This window comes from Sitophilus oryzae, unplaced genomic scaffold, assembly GCF_002938485.1.
Source record: "Sitophilus oryzae breed Bouriz unplaced genomic scaffold, Soryzae_2.0 scaffold_1576_pilon_pilon, whole genome shotgun sequence".
Lineage (NCBI taxonomy): Eukaryota > Metazoa > Arthropoda > Insecta > Coleoptera > Curculionidae > Sitophilus > Sitophilus oryzae.
Genome location: NW_022146254.1, coordinates 5,226,903 through 5,248,450, shown reverse-complemented (window position 1 = coordinate 5,248,450; position 21,548 = coordinate 5,226,903). Strand labels below are relative to the sequence as shown.

At 31.6% G+C, this 21,548-nt stretch overlaps 1 protein-coding gene and 1 non-coding gene across 4 annotated transcripts in view; both read right to left on the bottom strand.

Moving 5' to 3' along the window:
* Positions 1-21,548, bottom strand: part of LOC115879351 — a 59,613-nt gene that overhangs the window by 23,711 nt on the left and 14,354 nt on the right. For all 3 annotated transcript variants that reach the window (XM_030896125.1, XM_030896127.1, XM_030896126.1), the window contains exons 2-7: positions 20,910-21,052; positions 20,322-20,463; positions 17,414-17,642; positions 11,625-11,791; positions 8,187-8,346; positions 1,124-3,502 (exon numbers count right to left, since the gene is read on the bottom strand). In XM_030896125.1, coding sequence (XP_030751985.1) covers positions 1,124-3,502; positions 8,187-8,346; positions 11,625-11,791; positions 17,414-17,642; positions 20,322-20,463; positions 20,910-21,052 — 3,220 coding nt within the window. The remainder of the gene's footprint in view (positions 1-1,123; positions 3,503-8,186; positions 8,347-11,624; positions 11,792-17,413; positions 17,643-20,321; positions 20,464-20,909; positions 21,053-21,548) is intronic.
* Trnas-aga lies at positions 14,950-15,031 on the bottom strand. Its single transcript has one exon. It is a non-coding gene; the product is annotated as a tRNA-Ser (tRNA).

Genomic DNA, 21,548 nt, shown 5'->3' with positions numbered 1-21,548 from the left:
TTTTTTTAATTTTAAGTAGTTGAAATTCATAAATATATTTTGAACACCCTGTAGCATCTAACTAAAACATCTTTACAAATATCTTTTTCTTCATCTTTATAAATTTCCCCTACCAAATTTTAGTTGTCCAACTTCAGAAACAATGACATTACTGACAATTTTTTACCACACTGAAATCTAACATTTGTTGAAACAAATTGAAATATTTCAAAAACTATTAATTTTAGGTATATAATATTATATATAAAAAAGTTATAGAATTTTACGCAGAATCTGAAAATAGGATAAAAAATAGGTTGTTGCATTTAAAAAAACATATGTTATATTCGCCACGCTTTTTTGAAGCACTCTGTATATTCTATAATAATTTTAAAATGTGTATCTTAACCTTCCCTATAACTTTTATATTTAACATTTTTTTGTAAACCTCGAAACAAACGAGATAATGGACTTTACTCTATCGTTGACTCACCCTGTACATCAATAAATAAATAGCCCATAATAACGCTAATAATAACCTTCATAATGGACTAGTTTTTGCCGACATGTAATAAGTAAAACAAGATGTAAAATAAATAAATTAATTAATCACTAAAATATTAGTTGTTAAATTAAACATAAAACTCTTTAAAAATGATATAATAAATATGTTGTTTGTCAATTTTAATCACAATTACAATCACAATCTGGCAACCTTGTCGCCATCGCTTGTCACTCACAGTTGATCACGTGCATCGGAAATTGTTTTGCGATTACCATAGAACTCTGCGTACCTATCTACAGTATGTTCCCGGATTGTCTTTACAAGAGGATAAACTTTTTTATTATTGACAATTTGAGAAAAACGCATTCTTCATAAAAATGTTTGCTTGTTCTAAAATGGTTAGTCCCGTTGAGATACTTACACAAATTTCCATACTGTTTTAGAGAAAATTAAAAGAAACATGAAAATGTAGTTAAATATTTTGTCTGGAATAAATCATTCTAGACTTCACTAAACTTCACTTCGCTGTAAGGCGGTACGAAGTTATCCAGGTCAGCTAGTCAATTAATAAAAAAGTATATCATCCGGATTTTACCTGTAATACTGTAGACAAATATATTTTAAAAAATATCAACTAACCAATCGTTTTCTCCAACTGCAGTTTTTACTACTCTCATTTTCGAGTAAATTTTTGGCAATTCTAAGACTTCATCCGCTTCTACTTGTACACCTCTGTTAACTTTATCTTCTTTGGCTCTTGTAATTAATTTTGGTAATTGAAAGTCTTTCTTTTCGATATCATTCAGCCGATTTTCAATTTTTACAAAACATCGTCTGTCAGTTGCGAGTAATTTTTCGCATTCCGACAAAGTCACTGCCAAAAGAATGTCTTCAGCGTCGGACTTGAGTTTTCTCCCAATAATCACTTTCTTAACTAATGCAAAGGTTCTTGGGGTTACATCGGAAACCACTGAACTAGCCGTTGATAACCTCTCTTCATTTTTTGGTAAAAAAATACTATTTACATCTTCTACAGGACCCTTTTCATTTTTTTCAGGTATTGGTATTTCATCACTACTTTGAACGAAATTATTAAAGGTAATATAATCTCCGTCGTCCTGATAAATTCTACGTTTCTTTTTAGGAACAGCATAATCCTCATCTCGTAAATGATCTATATTATAGGGCTCTCCCGATGAAGTAATATTCTTTTTGCTATCTTCTATAAACTTCTCCGCCGCTATTCTCAAAATCTCAAGTCTTTCTTTACTTTTTATATTATCCCAGTTAACATGGTTTCCATCGTTCTTTTCTGTACAACCCTGTACTTCTTTCCCTATGCATTCTTGGATTTGGTCTTTACAACTATATTTGCTTACATGCATAGCTGGAACTGAACAAATACTCCGAATATCCTGAAAGGTCTTTCTCAAATCTGTACTTTCTGACTCGCATAATTTGTATTTATTTTTAAATATCGAGACCACGTGATTTTTTAAAGAGTCCTTGTCTTTGAGAACATCTATATCAGAAAGACTCTTCTTTAAGGAAAAATTAGAGCTTCTGGTATAAAATAAATGATGACTGGAAGTATTTTGGAATATCTGTTGGCTAGGTTCTTTTTCGAAATCAATAGTACTACTTGATCTCCAAGACTTTTTGTCGGTTAAATCATTTAGACTGTCATTTCCGGTAAGGTCTAGTTTAGTACTAGATTGAAATAAGCAAACTACATTATTGTAGTGATCTGAATTAGCAGCGACAAAAGGATCTTCATCGTTTTCATCTATTAAATTATTTTTAATCGGTATTTCTTCATCTCCTTTTTGACTTGACTTTACTTTTGGTTTAGATAAAATACAACTGATATTACTGTTTCTATTTTCGGTCGCATCAGCTTCAACTAAATTAATTATATCTAAGTTATTATTGGTATTAAATTCTCTCTTAAGCGAATCATCCTTATCTTTATTGCTGCTAATAACTTCTTCTTCGACGTCAGCTACGGTATTATTGAGGCATTGGCCATGATCTTTACAATCACTTATCATCTCATCTTCCCTAAATTCATCATCAACTGATCGCACGCGATTGGTATTATCGTTTCCTATTGCAGTCATATTAGCGTCACCTAAATCGTTATCATTTGTGTTAAATTCTTTCTCAAACCAATCGTCCATATTTTTATAACTATCATTAACTCCTGCAATATCCACTATGTTAAGATTGTGGTACCGATCGGGATCTTCACTCTTGCTTATCTTATCGTGTCTAAAATCATTAAATTCATCATCTACTTTGTTTACAACATAATTTTCGCTGCATGATCTATGAACAGTAGAAACTTCATCGTTTTTAATATTGTTTTTTCTTTCAATATGTTCAAAAGCAGAGGTGATATCAGCAGTAACATCATCTAAATCAGTATCTTCAATAGAGTACGTGTTATCATGGGTGGCAACATTTTGAATAATTTTTGTTTCTTCGCTATCTGTTATTACGTTTTGTTGTAGAGCTTTCTGCTCTACTCTCTCTGTTTTTTTGTATTTCTTCAGGAGATCTGAGATTGTCCTAAATAATTTAGTAGTAGGGATTTTAGATTTCTTATTTCTGTGCAATACATCGTTTGAAGAAACAATCTTTTCCACACTCTCCGTAGAGTTTTTGTCCGTCGACGTCTGGCTCTTTGATACTGCTTCGTCCAAAGGAACTTTCTTTGGCATTAGTCTCTTTTTAATCTTAGGGACAATTTGTGTTTTCTCTTCCAAATCAGATTCTAAAGCTTTAAATATGTTATTTTCTCCTAAATACATTTGTCTATCGTCGATACACTCGAAATTTCGATCACCATCTATCGAGGTGGTTTTAGAACCAGGACTAACGGTATCTTTCCATGTCACCATACGTTTGTTAGCATTGAGGCAATTTATCGAAGACACAACCATACTACACACTTGTAGATTTACATTAACAGTATTGAGTTTTTTTCGAGGTATTAGGTTTCTTTTGTTTGATATACTGTGGAGAGAGAAAAGGAAAAGGGATTTTTAGGAAGGGACATTAAACAAAGGATAATTGTAAGGAGAAGGGATATATGGGCGACTTCTCAAAATTACGGGCTTTGTTAATTTTAGACTAGAAAATAAATTTCCCCTTTCCTTTCTCCCTACAGTTTAACCTTAAGATACCTTAGCTTTACAGAAGCGACAGTAAATCTTGATTCTTTTTAAAGTAGTGTGCACAATGTGATCGGATTTTCTGTCCTTAAAGTAAATTTTTCCAACACTGTCGAAAAATTCAGAGATTATTAAGCACACTGAGAAAAATTGTTTCTTAAATATACATGGAGTTGTTATTTTATTGTTTATTAATTTTACTAAATTTACCCGATAAAATTGAAAAAAATAAAAATCAATTATATGATCACAAAGGATAAAAGGAGATAATATATTAACCATACACTACTCAAAATGTAACAGCCCGTGTTATTAAAAATTTAGTATAAAATACGGCAAATATACCCTTTCATTTCACGTATGCGCATTGCAAATTTGGTTCACAACATAGACTTAAAATAAAATATAGACTACACTATTTACATCTCAACGCGGACAAACAACCTTTTTTGTACACATGTTTACTTCTGGGTACAGTCGACCGAGCCTTCCTCATCCAGCCTATGTTGTCACGTCTTTAATATTATCAATATTTTTTTTCTTGTTATACACATATATTGAGATATTAATACTACAGTTTAATAAAGTAGGTTTTAATATTCCATAGATGTATTAAATAGTCCTTATTCTACTAAATTATAAGTCGGATACTGTTTAATAAGGATAAGTTCTTTACAATATGACAACACCGATTAGAGGCGAGGGAGCCTATTCATTCATTTATTACCTTGTAGTACGTGTCGCACGTGTGCGGTAAAGCTTTGTTGCCGCTATCTCCGCGGCTGTATTAACGCATTTTCTTAGCTTGTAGTCCTTAATTGTTTATTTTATTGACTTTTTCTGTTCAAAAACTATAAAATATGGTTCGCCAGTGCCAAATTTGCAAGAAATTTGACTTTAATAATCCATTTAAGTCTTGAAACGACTTTTGACCGGTAGGCAACTCTCAATTTACCCATTGGGAGTCAGTGGCGTTGTTGTAGAAAGGCGCTTATTTAGATAATATTTTAGTAAAATGTAAAATCTGATTTTTTTCTCTTACATTACATTATTTACTTACTTACATTGTAACAAAATCATAATTATAACCCTGTTAATAATAAATAATGTTTTTATTAAAAATATATTCCGGTTTATTCTAAAATTATCTTCAGAATCTAAAATAACATACAAGAATTTTAAAATGATATTACATTATGAAACAATATTTTTTAATATACCGGGTGTCTCAAAAGTGGCTCAACCCTATAACTTTTTTTATTTCTTCAGATAAAAAAAACAGATTTGTATGTTAGTAGGTATATGACATAAATTAGGATTTATTGACGTATTCAATTGTTTTTGGTCTCTTCCTGTTTCACCGAAATGATTACATCTTTTGATTTTTAAAGGCACCCTCGGTATATTGCTACTTTATTCGATAAAAAATGACACTCTGAATAGAATGACATATCATATGTCAACTTTTGACATTGTCGCTTAAAAACATATCCTATTTTAAATTTCAATCCAGTTTTTTTCAATCCACTAAGTTTTAATCAAGGAGCCTTGGAAAAATAGTTTTGATCGTCTAATAGGTTTCGTGTCTTGTATAGGCCGGTTAAAAGATGTACAAATCGTATTTTTAATCATACATATGTCAATTTTTTCAAATGGAACAAGGGTGACTCATTAGCATATTCGGAAAAAGCATTTTTTTATGAATATATTGATACCACACACTTGGTATTTCGAGTCAAATTGTCGTTATGAACCGCGTGTTACAATTACAATTAAACCATCTGCGAAAATGTCAAAAGTTGACATATGATATGTCATTCTATTCAGAGTGTCATTTTCTATCGAATAAAGTAGAAATATACCGAGGGTGCCGTTTAAAAATTAAAAGTTATAGTCATTTCCGGTGAAACAGGAAGTGACCAAAAACAATTGAATGCGTCAATCAATCCTAATTTATTTCATATACTAACATACTAAATCTTGTTTTTTTATTTGAAAATATAAAAAAATTATGGGGATGAGCCACTTTTGAGACGCACCCGGTATAATAAAGACAGTACCGAGTTAAATAAATGTAGTTTTTATTTTATCCACTTCCTATCACCTTCCTTGCTTTAATGGAACAGATTTATGTTTTCTCTAATTTACATAATAAGACGTCACTTAACCAGAAAAAAAATTACAACAATAATATTTTTTTTTCTCTCCCTGTCGCCGTTTCTATTATATCTGTGGAATAGATCCTGTTTTGATTAATATTAGGGGTTGTAAATGTTTGACTAAAATTAATAATTTATTATTAATTTAAAAAATTACCTAATTTCGATTATAAAATTTCTTTTATAACGTGTATTTTATTATTTTTATCCTTTTTGGACTCTAATTGTTTTTTCTAAACTTTTATTTAAAAAACCTTTCCTAAATCTTAATAAAATATAAAAAAGTTTAAATACGATATATTTTTAATTTAATTATAGCTTCATTAAAATAAAAAAAATTACCCGGCTATGATACGGAGAGTTCAGGTGTACTTGAGAAACGAAAGACAGTGTTGTGTTTCTAGGCAGAGTCGTCAGGGAACGACCGTTACGACAGAGACAACCTATCTATCGCTCGTGTCGCACTCGTTATAACCTAAAACAATAACACAACAATAACAAGACAGTGTCTGACCGCATGTTCCAGCTATTTATGAATGAGATGCTCAGTCTATATTTTATTTTAAGTCTATGGTTCACAACAAAACGCCTATATCGCTTCTGTGTAGTTAGGTAATTATTTGGTTTGATAGAAATAGTCCAGGTAGCAGACTAGAATATTAAAGCCTTAAAAAGTCGCTTTAAATACACACTTAAACAAAATAGGTAAAAAAAACGATATTTTTATATGAAATTATGTTAAGAAATTTTACCATTTAAAACGTTAAAATAAAAGCAATTCATTGGGTTTCATGGCTCACTAGGACTGTCCAGTAGTATACCGGGTGCGTGTCAAAAGTGGCTTACCCCTATAACTTTATTCTTTTAAATAAAAAATTGAGATATGGTATATTAGTATATGACAAAAATTAGGATTGACTGACGTATTCAATTATTTTTGCTCACTTCCTGCTTCACTGGAAATGACTACAACTTATGATTTTTAATTGGCAACTTCAGTAACAAATTTTGTTACTTTATTTGATAGAAAATGACACTCTGAATAGAATGACATATCATATGTCAACTCTTGATATTATTTGATATAACTTTTATTATCTTGATTTATTATATATTGGAATATGGTTTATCTGAAATGGCAACATGCAATTCATAGCTACAATTTGACTCGAAATACCAAGTGTGTGGTATAAAATTATTCGTAAAAAAATGATTTTGATAAATATGCTAATGAGCCACCCTCGTTCCATTTGAAAAAATTGAGATATGATTAAAAATACGATTTGGGCATCTTTTATCCGGTCAGGACAAGACACAAGACACAAGACACTAAAAATATTCGATAATCAAATCTATTTTTCCAACGCTCCTTGATTAAAGATTAGTGTTTTTAACAGAGCCATGGCGCTCTAGATTCAAATTTAAAATTCAATTTTGTTTTAAGCGAAAATGTCAAAAGTTAACATATGATATGTCATTATATTCCGAGTGTCATTTTCTACTGAATAAATTAAAAAAATATCGAGGGTGCCATTTAAAAATCAAAAATTGTAGTCCGGTGAGACAGGTAGTTCCGGTGAAACAGGAAGTGGTCGAAAACAACACATTTTCAATTCAATTTGAATACGTCAATCAATCCTAATTTATGTCATATACTCACACCAAATCTCGTTTTTTTATCTGAAATAATAAAAAAGTTATAGGGGGTGAGCCACTTTTGAGATGCACCCGGTATATAAGATCAACTAAGAAAATGTCAGAAACGTCACCACAGAAAATGTAGAAAATGTTCTGGATACATCATTTCGGGTTACCATCAGACGGGTTACATATCAATTTACTAACAATCTTAAATACGTAATAAATTTTGCCAATTTAAAAAAAATGTACTTTCTGATATCGTTATAAACGTGAACACCTTTAGCAGACAACACAGCTGTCAAATCTAGTAAAATATAATAAGGAAACAAACAAAATATCTGTCAAATTTATTCAGAATGTACTCAATTTTCCAGTTATTTTACGCCTTTGGAAATACATTTTAAGCCCGTTCCGAATTTTATTTATTAAATTAGGCATTTTACGAATTTATATCAACAAATTCTTGTAATTATAGCGATGATTCTTCAAGATATATTATACGAACTACTTAGCACTTTTCTATGTTTATTTTTATTATTTCCTTTAAAAGAACAGGATCTTATTGACTGCACCTTATTTTTATTTTCTTTTTTTAAAGTTCCATCCCGGTTGCGCTATCTTGTTCATATTATCCGTTTTTAGTATTTTTATGCGATGGTATAAACATCTTGTAAGCCTGCTTATTCCCCCGCTACCTGGATTATTATTTTTAAAAATCTGGCTCACCTTTTGACAGAATCCGATTTCGAAGAGGGACTACCGATGACAGGTATTCCTGGCGAAGTGGTTTTTCTCTCAGGTTCTGTTTTATTGGACTTTCTATCACCTCCACATTTATCCAGCTCAATTTTATTCGGTCGAGTCCTCGGCTCGTGGATGTATTTTTCTGAAATTAATTTAATGTATAGATATGCATTTTTATGAAAATGTTATTTTAAAATGTATTCTCTGGTTTAGACATTCTTAATTAGTTTGGCTTTTTCGGATCCGACTACAAAAGGAAATGTACCTCTTAAAACGTTAGTGTTCTCTAATGGTTTTGCGATTTTGTTTCCAAAGTGGGTTGATACATTTCTTCCATTATTATTAGTACTGCCGGATACTGTATCAGGAATTTAAAAAGTAGGTTTGTTGAATAGTATTGCTTATAAAGGTGTACTATTAATATACAGGGTGGTCCGAACTGTATTCCGAAAACTTCGGCAGCATATTCTGCAGATAAAAATAAGAAAAAAGTTCGTATAAATGTATGCCCTAAAATGTTTAGTTTCGGAGATACTGGGTGTAGAAGTTTCATTTTTATTTCGAATTTTTCCAAATAATTTCTGAAGTAACATCAATATTTGGATCAAAATTGGTGTTGGGTTTTTTTTTGACATGAGAAATTTGATTTTGATATCAATATGACTCCTTTTTGTAGGGGGCGCTACCTACATGTGTTTCTGCTGTTTGATTAGCTGTTTTGAAGATTAATAACTTTTCGCCCGTATCTGTATAAAACTACTGAATGAAAAAATATACATTTTGGTGACTTTTTACGTAAAAAATGTCTCTTAGTAAAAATCGCGACGAGCAACCGTTTTCAAGATATTTAGAATGGAAATAGTCAATACATGTCATAATTGCAATTTTTACCAAGAGAAATTTTTACGTAAAAAAGTCACGGAAATATACATTTTTTCACTCAATAGCTTTATACAGGTACGGATCAAAAGTTATTACTCTTCAAAACAGTCAAAACACATGTAGGTGGCGCCCCCTACAAATAGGAGTCATATTGACTTCAAAATCAAATTTCTCATGCCAAAAAACTGCCAGATACCAATTTTTATAAAAATATTGACGTTACTTCCGAGGGGTGTCTCACTATTGGAATTACATGTACATTTTCTTGGCAGTCGCTGGCAGTCAGTGGCAGTCTTATGGCAGTCGCCTATAATAATTACATGGCAGTCATAGGCAGTCTTCTTCGCAAGCATTGGCAGTCGCTTGGCGGTAGAGTGATATTTTGGCAGTACATGTACATTTTCTGCCCAAGTGAGACACCCCTCGGTTACTTCAGAAATTATTTGAAAAAAAGCAAAATAAAAATGAAACTTCTCCACCCTGTATCTCCGAAACTAAGTATTTTAGGACATACATACATTTATAAAACTTTTTACTTATTTTTATCTGCAGTATATGCTGCCGAAGTTTCCGGAATACAGTTCGGACCGCCCTGTATATCAACAATTCCCCAGCAGGAGATCAGGTAATTTTTGTAATTCCACTTTGGAAAGTGACACGGACCCGAGTTACTTGGATCACCAAGGGTAAATAGTGACACATTAATTAGTCAGATTACGACACGCATATCTTGTGCTGAACAAAAATAGAGAGAAGAACAAGTCATAAGAGATGACCGAGTACAAATTCTTGCAGTCCAGTGCGGGAAAAAAATTGCAATATTAAGATGTGCCACCTTCAAAGAAGACTCAGACTCAGACGTGAGGAAACAAAGAGAAAACAAGGATACAGACAATACAGATATAGGCTTGGTGCATTCTCCACCGGTGCTGCCACCATCGGAGAATGTCTTACTAACTAGTACTCACAAATACACGGGTTCCTTACTAACTAGTACTCACAAATACACGGGTTTAGATTTAAATAGCGAGACAACGAAAAATTTATTATTTAATTATTCTAAAAGTGTTGGAAGGAAGTATAATTTGTAAAATTTCTAAAAATAAAAATCAAAAAGTAAATATTTTGATATCTTCAGAAGGTCTAACTTGTATTATAATTTATTATTCCAGTTAAAACAACTTTCTAGAAGAGTTCAACTACGGTTGTTTTAATCACCTGTTTTGCTAGTGGGGCATAATTGGGGCTATTTCGGCTATAACGAAATTTTTTAAAGGTACATAATTATAATTTTAGAAGATATTCATAAAACATTTAATCACTAGTTGATTAAAAAAAAGTATGCAATTAATATTGCTAATTATATTTTATCATCTTATAGTATATGTTTATTTAACTTTTTGATTATGTAACGAGCGCTTTGTTTACTTAACTGTTTTGTCGAACTGCTTGAATCCGTTTTTGCTTTTGATCAAATCGGTGTGAGAAACTATGAAGCTATAAAATGTTGTTTCGGGAGAGTTTAATATTGTTGAGTTATTGAATGTTATTGCACCTAACAACGCCCTAATTAAGCGTTAATATTTTTTCGGCAATTTTATAAACACTTGAAATTGTCACAACACCACACGACGCCTAGTTCGAATTCTTTTTCACTTAGTTTTTACTAACCGAAACAGCGTTACTTTACACAAACCCCTCGTACCTGAGTGTTTAATAGTCTCAATAACTGCACTAGCAAAAAAACTAAAATACCTACTTAAATATTATTAAAAAAACATTATTTCAGTATTATTTTAGCATGTTGAAGCGCTGTGGTAGAAATTTGTTGAAATCAACTGAAATACACCAAGCCTATACACAGGACCCACAAGATCTATAGAATTTCCCAAGGCAGAAACCGGCGAAAAAGTACATAGAACTTTTCGGTATAAAATTTACAGCAGATCTGATAAGGTAAAGACAGGAAGACTGTCAAAACTGTAGTAGGTCTGCTAATAGCTAATTATGCATAGCTTAATAGGCAGTAGGCATCTAAAGCTGATGGGAATGGCAGACGAAGCATATGCGAATTTTGTCAATCTGAAGAAAAAACGACAGAACACATTTTAAGTCGATGCCTGGGGAATATTCTTAACCACTCCTATGTTCAAATGTTACTCGCAGTTCCGAGAAAGCCGTATAACAAGACATGTAATGCGTATACGCACAGTTGCGAATGATGTGAATAATAGGTATCCTGGTAAATGTACGGTTCTTTGTTTTAGGTAATGATAAGTCATTGACAAAGAACTATATGAACGATTCAGTCCCCAAGTCATTAGACTTTTTGAAAAGGATAGGAATGGAGAATGTAACCTAGAGATCAGAAGAGGGCTACAACAGATCTGAGATCTCTACATTTCCATACATTTATTATTCTATCTATCAACTAGTTAACTTCTTTATAGACTTACGCGTGAAACTTGAGAGCCGAAATTTAGAGTCAACAGGCTGGTATATGTTACATATCGTTACGTTAATTTTTTTTTTACTTACCGACATTATGAAGGCTTTTCGGTTTTCTTATACTAGGTCCCCTCGAAAGCGAACTGATCAAATTAGACGTAGAATTAGCCACTTTAGGGCTGGAGTCTGGTTGAGGACTGTTAGGTGAGTATTTATCTCGAACTGTGGTACGTTTTGATTTGTTCAGTGGTGGAACCCTGCAATGTATTAAAAAATAAATAAGATAATACGGTAATCGCAAAACATTTTCCGATGTACGTCATCAGTTATATCTTAATTGACACTAAAGCCTATAAACCTGACTAAATGAAATTTTGGCAAAAATGTTTAAATTTGTTGTATAATTTATGATATCGAGCAGCTCTTCATTTTACTTTATAGAGCAAATGATTGTAACAGATATTTTATTTAGATTAAAGCTGCAAAAATTAGTGTAAACCGAATTTTATTATTGCTATGTTGGTAACATTGCGTCGTGTTCAGCAATGTTGTCGTTTATTATTTGACCTACTTATAATGTCAGTTATTTGTATGTATTATTTGACAATTATTATAATGTCAGTTATTATTTTGTATAATATCGTGTTGTTGTTGAATCTTTGTGAGTAATTCTCGTTTTTTTTGCTTATGTTCATAGACTTTTTTTAAAAAATTATACTTTTGGGCACAAACAGTTCTTTTAAGAACTAAATCTTCGAGTTTTTGTATTGCATTTCTTGAAATTATGTGTTGAAAATGTGCCGAAGCATTTAAACAGTCGAAGCAAAGAGCTTTTGTAGCTTCCCTGATAAACTATTTTCAACGAGAACGTGACAATAAAGGTGCTCTATTATCCTTGACTGCAGTCATAAGTTTGATTGGTAAGTACATTATACCACTCTCAAAGTTATTTCTATGGTAGTTTTTAGGAAATTCTGTGATTATTAGTTTGGTTTGGTTTTTTATTAGTTGGTTTTTGGTTGTTATTACCAGTTGTAGTGTTGTAAGATGAACATGAATAAATAAATAAATAACCCATAATAACTCTTAGAATAATCTTCATAATGGACTAGTTCTTGCCAATATGTAACAAGTAAAATAAGCTATAAAACAAATAAATCAATTAATTACTAGAATATTAATTATTGTATTAAAAATAAAACGTAAAAATCTTTAAAAAATGATATAATAAATATATTGTTTCCCAATTGACATTAAGATTCATCTCATAAATCCATCACAATCTGGCAGCGCTGTAGCCATCGCTTGTCACTCAAAGTTGATCGGAAATTGTTTTGCGATTACTATATAAAACTATGCCTGAAAAAATGACACTACAGGAATACCAATGAAATTTTTCGTTGCGTAAGTTTTTTTCCTAGTTTAACTTAACTTGTTTTACACTGAGCATGTAATTTTATCACCCGTTCTGCAATATCGCATCAGAATTTTTCCTCTAGTCGACATTTAATATGGCCGTTTGGTAATATCATAATAGAAATTTAGTTTATTTATCCCATGGAAAATTCTGTACAACCATCGTTGAATGTTAATCGTATTATACTAATTTACTCATTCTTTTATGTGAAAATGGGATAAAATATATTGTAGATATTGTTACGACATTTCGTAAATCACTGTAATCCATAAGTAACTGTCATTTCACCTATTTTGTCGTTATGATCATGTTGAGGACTATCAATATTAAAATTAAAAAACAGTTACTAAATTGTTTATTAGAAAAAATGGTATGTGCCTGACATTATAAATTGAAAAGCAACCAAAATTAATAAAGGCAAAACATACTTAAAATTAATAAAATCGAAACTCACTCGCTTACCAACTTCGGAAAGTACTGGAATTTTTTTATTTTGTTTAATAAACTCATCTTAGAAAGAGGGACACGCTCTAATATTATTATTATGTATTGTTGAATAATAATGATGACATAATGTTGAAGATCGTTGTACAGACTATAACACATCTAAATAATACTCCTAGACATACTCAACACATATTACCATCTGTATATTTGAATATGTTGATTATTAAGATGATGATTTTATGCATTTTTTATTGTCGGTTTAATTATTATACAGGGTGTTTCAAAAAACATGTGCCATCGCTCGTGGGGAGATTCCTCACGTAAAAATAAGATTTATTTTTCATATCAACATAGGTCCGATTCCGCTTTGTTTCGTAGCTACAGGGTGTTAAAGCCTTAATAATCTTTCGATTTATTATAATTTTCTTCTAAGTAATTTTAATGATTCGAATGAAATTTTCAGGGTAAAAGTTACTATAAGTGCTACATATTTTAATGCTAAAAAAGTGTCAATAAATTCATCAGGGACGTGCATATGGGTTATCAGTGGAATATTTTTCAAAAAAAAAACAAATGCGCCACTTACTTTTTTTCTTTTGATATCAAAATTGTATAGGCCACTTAATGCCAATCAAAAGTTAACCCTTGATATTTTGTCGAATTCGGCCTCTTTGATGAGATAAACGCAATTTTATTAGTTACAATTAATAAAATTGAAATAAAAATAAAATTAATAAATTATATATTTTATCTAATTTTTTATTAAATATTATTACTATTAGTCCAGCCTACAGCAATTGCAAATAAAAAAAATAATGGTATTTAAGATATTACACAAAACCTAATTTTAAAACTCTAAAACTATGCATTTTCATACCCATGTATATAGGAACTTTTTTTCATATTTTTCGATGAGGAATCAATGAGTACTTATTTAAAACTTTCGCAAGTTAATGATATTAATTTTTTTTAAAGGTTACATATTAAACTTGGATCAAGGTAAATTAATAAAATTGCGTATATCATCAAGGAGGCCGAAATCGACAAAATATCAAGAGACAACTTTTAATCGGCATTAAATCGCTTACACTATTTCGCTAACAAAAGAAAAAAAAGTCAGTGGCGTACATGTTTTTTTTTGGAAAAATATTCCAGTAATAACCCATATGCACGTCTTTGGTGAATATGTCATCACTTTTTTAGGTTTAAAATATGTCGCATTTATAGTTACTTTTACCCTCAAAATTTCATTCGAAACGCTAAAAGTATTTGGCAAAAAATTATAATAAATGGAAAAAATATTAAGACTTTAATACCCTGTAGCTACGAAACAAAGCAGAATAGGACCTATATTAATATGAAAAATAAATCTTATTTTTACGTGAGGTATCTCCCCATGAGAGATGGCGCATGTTTTTTGAAACACCCTGTATACCATTTATCAGATTAAAATTAACAACAAACAATTTTTGAATGCACTTGAGCACAATATGGCAAATTATTTCCCCTAAAGCTAGAAATTAAAAATAATAAACTAAAGAAAAAAATTATCGCAGTCGGTAGGATTCGAACCTACGCTCCCAGAGGGAATCTGATTTCTAGTCAGACGCCTTAACCGCTCGGCCACGACTGCTTTTAAGCGTTATTTTTCCAGTACCTATTTCAGTTAACGGAAATTAACACCTAAATACATTTTATCCAATCTAAACCCAATTTTGACTAAAATAATAATTATACAAAAAGTGGTCATACACTTCATCCCTCACATTTGAAATGCTGAAAAACCTAAAACGCATATTTGGCAAATGAAGTAACGTTGAACGATTGCTGAGCAGTCTTAAAAATGACCGCGATTTTCATTTCATAGCCATTGCTGACGCCGTTTCCTTTCAGTTGTTTCAGACGCCGTTTCTTTTTCTTTTCTTTCAGATAAGTTTGTATAAATGTATGTCTTAAACGGAGATACAGGGTGTAGAAGTTCCATTTTTATTTTGATTTTATCCAAATCTAAACTAATGTCGATATTTGAATGAAAATGATATTTGGGGTCTGGGGTTTTTTTGACATAGGAAATTTGATTTCGATGTCAATATGATTCCTACCAATGTGTTCCTACTTATAGGGGGCGCCACGTCAGAGCTACAACAAGTCAGTTTTAAAAAGACTTAAGCCTTAAGTTTTAAGTCATTTCTAAAATCGAAATGATTTAAGTCTTAAGCAAGGTCTTAAGTCAATTTCAATATAAAGTTCAAATGACTTAAGTTTTAAGTCTTTGACTTAAATAATTTTCTTTCAAGTCAAGTCATTTTTGTAAAGACTTAAATCAATATAACCTTATTTAAGTTTTTTTTACTTAAGTCTTTTTTTACTTAAGCCTTTTTTACTTAAATCATGATAATCTGCAAGTTAAATCAGTAAAATGACTTAAATCAATATAATTTAGTTAAATCAGTAAAATGACTTAAATCAATATAATTTATCTCAAGTCAAGACAACCAGAATTCAATTTAAATACCTATTTTTTAAATATTAATATATATATATATATATATATATATATATATATATATATATATATATATATATATATATATATATATATATATATATATATATATATATATATATATATATATATATATGATGTGAATAATAGGCATATCCTGGCAAATGTACGGTTCTTTGTTTTAGGTAATGATAAGTCATTGACAAAGAACTATATGAAAATTAAGTCCCCAAGTCATTAGACTTTTTGAAAAGGATAGGAATGGAATGGTTTTTTGCGTAAAAAAGGTGGTAAAAATCGCTAATGGGTCTCGAGATATTTGGAATCGAAATAATTAATATATGTCATCACTGGCAAAAATTGAACATGTTGACAAATTAATTATTAGACTGAAATTATAAATTTGAAATGTCTTTATGCCAAAGGTTCAACAAAAATTGTTTTATAATATTTTTTCCAAAAAATGTATGATTAATTTAAAAAAATAAAAAGTTCCTAAATTTATAATTTCAGTCAAATCACTATATGTCGTCAACATGTATATTTTGTTTGATAATGACATGTACTGACTGTTTCCATTCCAAATATCCCGGTCTATAAAACGGTCGTTCGTGACCATTTTTACCAAGAGACCTTTTTTACGTAAAAAAATGACGGAAAAACTTCTACACCCGTGTCTCGGAAACGAAGAATTTTAGGACATGAATTTATATGAACTTTTTTACTTATTTTTATCTTGAGAATACGCTGCCGAAGTTTCCCGAATACAATTCAGACCATCCTGTATATTATCCCTACAGATACACAAGTAAAATAAAAAACAAAAAGCTACATAGATCATGTTTGATTTTTTCATTAAAATTTGTGAAAATTTAATCGTTTGTTTTATTGACACATTTTACTATACCTATACTTTATTCTAGCCTCCAATCGTTCTTTGGCCTGTTGCACGCTAGCGGGAAACTGCTGAATTCTGGCTCTCCTCTCCTTACACCATTCAAAGTGACGATAAAATTAATAAAGGCAAAACATACTTAAAATTAATAAAATCGAAACTCACTCGCTTACCAACTTCGGAAAGTACTGGAATTTTTTTATTTTGTTTAATAAACTCATCTTAGAAAGAGGGACACGCTCTAATATTATTATTATGTATTGTTGAATAATAATGATGACATAATGTTGAAGATCGTTGTACAGACTATAACACATCGGAAGAACGGTCGTTCGTGACCATTTTTACCAAGAGATCTTTTTTACGTAAAAAATGACGGAAAAACTTCTACACCCATATCTCCGAAACGAAGCATTTTAACAACGAAGCACTTATTTTTATCTTGGGAATACGCTGCCGAAGTTTCCCGAATAACAATTCAGACCATCCTGTATATTATCCCTAAAGATACACAAGTCAAATAAAAAACAAAAAGTTACATAGAAACACATCAATTTTTGCATTAAAATTTGTGAAAATTTAATCGTTTGTTTTATTGAAACATTTTACTATACCTATACTTTATTCTAGCCTCCAATCGTTCTTTGGCCTGTTGTACACTAGCGGGAGACTGTTGAATTCTAGCTCTCCTCTCCTTACACCATTCTACGTGACGATCGAAAGCCTTCGGACCAAAATGCCGCTCGCACGATGGACATCGTTCGTTGGACGTTGTGGACGTCAGCAGGGACGTGGTACTACGAGGTTTGGGACTAGGCGACTTGGGAATATCTTCTGGCATACCTAAGAAATTAAACATACATACATCTATTATACGGTAAATTTAATAAGATTATATTGCAAAAAAATACGATTAAAAAATAACAAACCATACGAGGGTTGCCTTTTAAATTTTGCATATAGAATCATAGTAGGCGCCTATCAACATATATCAAATGTCAAAATTAGCTGTCATCTTTAGGTAACTTAATGTAAAAGTTTTAGATCCCTTCGGTTAAAGCGGTTATACCTAAACTGAATTTTTAAAGAGTCAGTCGAAAAATAGAATTAAACCGAGAAAATTTTCACGCAATAATTTTTTACAATTTTTGAACACAGTTGTCTCAACAGGAATGCCTTGCCAAGTTCGTTTCCGTTTTCGGCAATAAAGAACCACATCAGTTGACAATTTCACGTTGGTATGGGAAATTTAAACGTCGACGGAATAAGCTTGATTTTCATGCATCCGTTGTCCGACGATACGATGATACGATATTAATTTTATTGGTTGAATTTAAAGACTTCGATTGGATAAAAAAATTACGCAGATTTTAAATTTATTGCATTTTCATGCCTCCGTTCATCGGATATACGATTTGCTATGACTGATGTCATTTATATTTTCATTTACATAACGATTTCGCTGTTTTACTTATAGTCTAAGAGCTAGCAACGTTTTTGAGAGAGAATTTTAAGAAAGCTGGGTCTTTATTATCGTTTGTTATGTTCTCCTGAACAGGGTGTGGACCGTCTGGCTGCCGGTAGACGTTGCGTTCACTTCTGCGCATCATATCTGTATTTAACGTCTGTTGACTACTGCACATCACAAATTCGCCCTGTATTTCAAGAACTAAGGAGGCCAGAACAAACCTATGTGTAGCATATTTAGTTTCATAAAAAAAGTAGCAAAGTAATGTGAAAATCGCATCATTGTATCTCTACTCATAAGCAAGAAATCCCATAAAACACACGAAAATAGGATACCCTGTACATATGTGATGCGCAGTAGTGAACCGCAGTAGTTTACCGGCAGCCAGAGGGCCCGCACTTTGGTCAGGATAGCATAGCAAAAGATATATTAAAGAACCAGCTTTCTTAAAATTCTCGTTCTAGCGACGTTACTAGCTCTTGTACTATTATATTTTTATTAAGGTTAGATTAAATCTATCAAAAAAGTGTCAAAACGTCCGTTATCGTACGATCTATCTCCGTTGACGGGCTGGAGTAAAAAATTTACGGATAAAAAGCGGCGCGAAAACGCTATGACTAATCAGAACGCCGGCCGTCAGACCATCGTATCAACGGATAACGGACGCATGAAAATCAAGCTTTTTAAGCCGGAGTCTCACGCATCCGAAATCCGATGGTACGACATCCGAAATTTGAAGTTATCCTGTGAAATAAAAAAAGCCTGTCACATATATCCGAAAGTCCGTTCCGAAATTTGACAGTTTTGACATTTAGACCTGCCATTCCTATCAACAGTATCAACATTAATTACATGTATTATTGGAGAAACAGTTATAAAAATATCTTCCTCGCCAAATATCCCGAAATTGCCCACTTCCCACTAAACTTGTTTTTAAAAACCAACGTTTTAAAAAAAAGTGAGGTTAAAAACACACGATATCGTACAAAAGTTAAACAAAATTTAACTTTGTAAGACATCGGACAATTAGTTAAAAATATCGGATAAAAATTGGTGTCAAAATATTTCGACCAATAGGATCACCGTCGGATCGTCGTGTCATCGGATTTCGGATGCATGAGACTCCAGCTTAGTCTTAGCGACGATCACCGAGGAAAATGTCGATGCTGTACTTAAAAACTGATCCTAGAAGATCGGCATGTCCCATACCGTAAAATTGAAGCATCATTGTGCATTTCAAAGACCTCAATTCAAAAAAAATCATATGAAGTTATCTTAAAAAAAATAGTGTCTAGTTGGATATCGTATCTGTTAACGGAAGAACAGAAAGCAATTAGAGTCAATTAGTGTCAAAAAACTCTATACCAGTTTAACGCAGGAAACAAAAAATATATATAGTTTTGTCAACGCTGATGAATCCTGGATTTCCTCTTACGAACCCGAAAATCAACGTCAATCGGCTGTTTGGATGTTCCGAGACGAACCAAAACCGACGAAAGCTATCCGTTCTCGAAGAGTTTCCAAAAAGATGATGGCGACATTTGTCCCAATTGCGGGTCATGTAGCAACAATTCCTCTGCAGGATCAAAGAATTGTTACTGCTTATTGGTACATATATCTTTGTTTGCCGGAAGTAATTGCTGAGTTTCGAAAAACCAACCCACAACGGCAGATAATCCTCCATCAAGATAATCCAAGTTTCCACACATCTTGAAAAACAATTAATATTTTAAAGGAACAGAACATCCTCCATAGAGTTCCAACTCAAGTCCTAATGACTTTTTTACCTTTTCAAATATTAAGAATAAAGAGCGTGGTCAAAGGTTCCAGTCCCCAGAAGATGCAGTCAGCGCCTTCAAAAACGCAATATTGGAGGTACCGAAAAGCGAGTGGAATAACTGCTTTGAGAAGTGTATTGTTTCCAACGGATGCAAAAATATATTTCTCTTCCTGGAGAATACTTCAAAAAATAATAGTATTTAAAAGTTATCTACTGTTTTTTATACCTGTATATGAAAAATATAAAACAACCGTCGTATAATACTTTTTTTTACCTTTTGCTGCTCGTATCGCAGTGACAAGCTCCAGATGTTTCTCTTTCCATTTGCTTTGTCTTGGTTTCTTTTCTATGACGGGCTCCTCTCTTTTTTTCAAATAAATCGTTTGATGAAAGTCCGCTAAATCTGTCCCCGATACCTTCAAATAAATAAAACGTATATATCAGACAACAAGTTTTAATTAATATCTGTGTTTTATCTTAATAGTCCTAGAAAATAGGCCTTTAAACACAAAGTTTTGGTAAAAACTTTAATTTTTGATATAGGTAAGTTACTTTGAAAGATCTAAAAACGAATTGTGAAAGATTTTTCAAATTCAGCCCCGAGAGGGGGTGGAATAAATAAATAAATTTATTTTTTCGAAATTTCGGAGAAACGGTAAGAACTAGAAAAAAAATCAGTAAGTTTAAGTTGTCTAAATAGCAAAATTCTCAAAAATTTTGTTCTATACCTAAGTTTAATTATTTTTAAAATGTTATAATTAAAAAACATACATTAAAGAGTATAGTGAAATATTATTATTTGACCTTACTCATATGTTTTGCTAATTAACTGTTGCAAATAAATATATTCTGAATTTCTTACCCGCTGTTTTAACGAATCGAATGGCTTTCGTCTTTTAATGGCATTTTTTTCACAAATCTTCTCGTGTTTCTTGAGCGAGTTGGGCAAGAAGGTCCTACCGCACACATGGCAAGGATGCAAATTTTGTTCTTGTAATATTAGTTCTAGAAAAAAAGTAAATAAATATTACTGAATTACCCATATATTCAGTAATAAAAACAAATATGTATGGATATTTGTCAAACATTCTCTCATTGAACAACGTATATAAAACGGCCTCTACACTCTTCTAGAAGTTAACCGAAGCAGGTCAAAGTTGAATAGTAAAGAGTGTTATTTCATATTTCCTCGCCTAATGAAAATAAGTCAAGACGAGATAAAGTTATAACTTCGCAAGTAGTGTAGAGTTCGTTTTAGATATTATGTATGCAAATATTACAAAAACCCAAGTTAAATGTTTTTTGGGAGTTACATTTTTGTCTGTATAAGTGTTTACATTTACCCATTTATAAAAAAAATGAAAGTGTATGTCACTTTCCCATAAAAGATGTATGACTAAACCTTGATAATTCATGTTGGCATCGGTTTACAATTTAAAGCTTTCATAAAGATCGATAAATAAAACATTAAAAGCGAAAAAATCAATAAATGACTTTACGT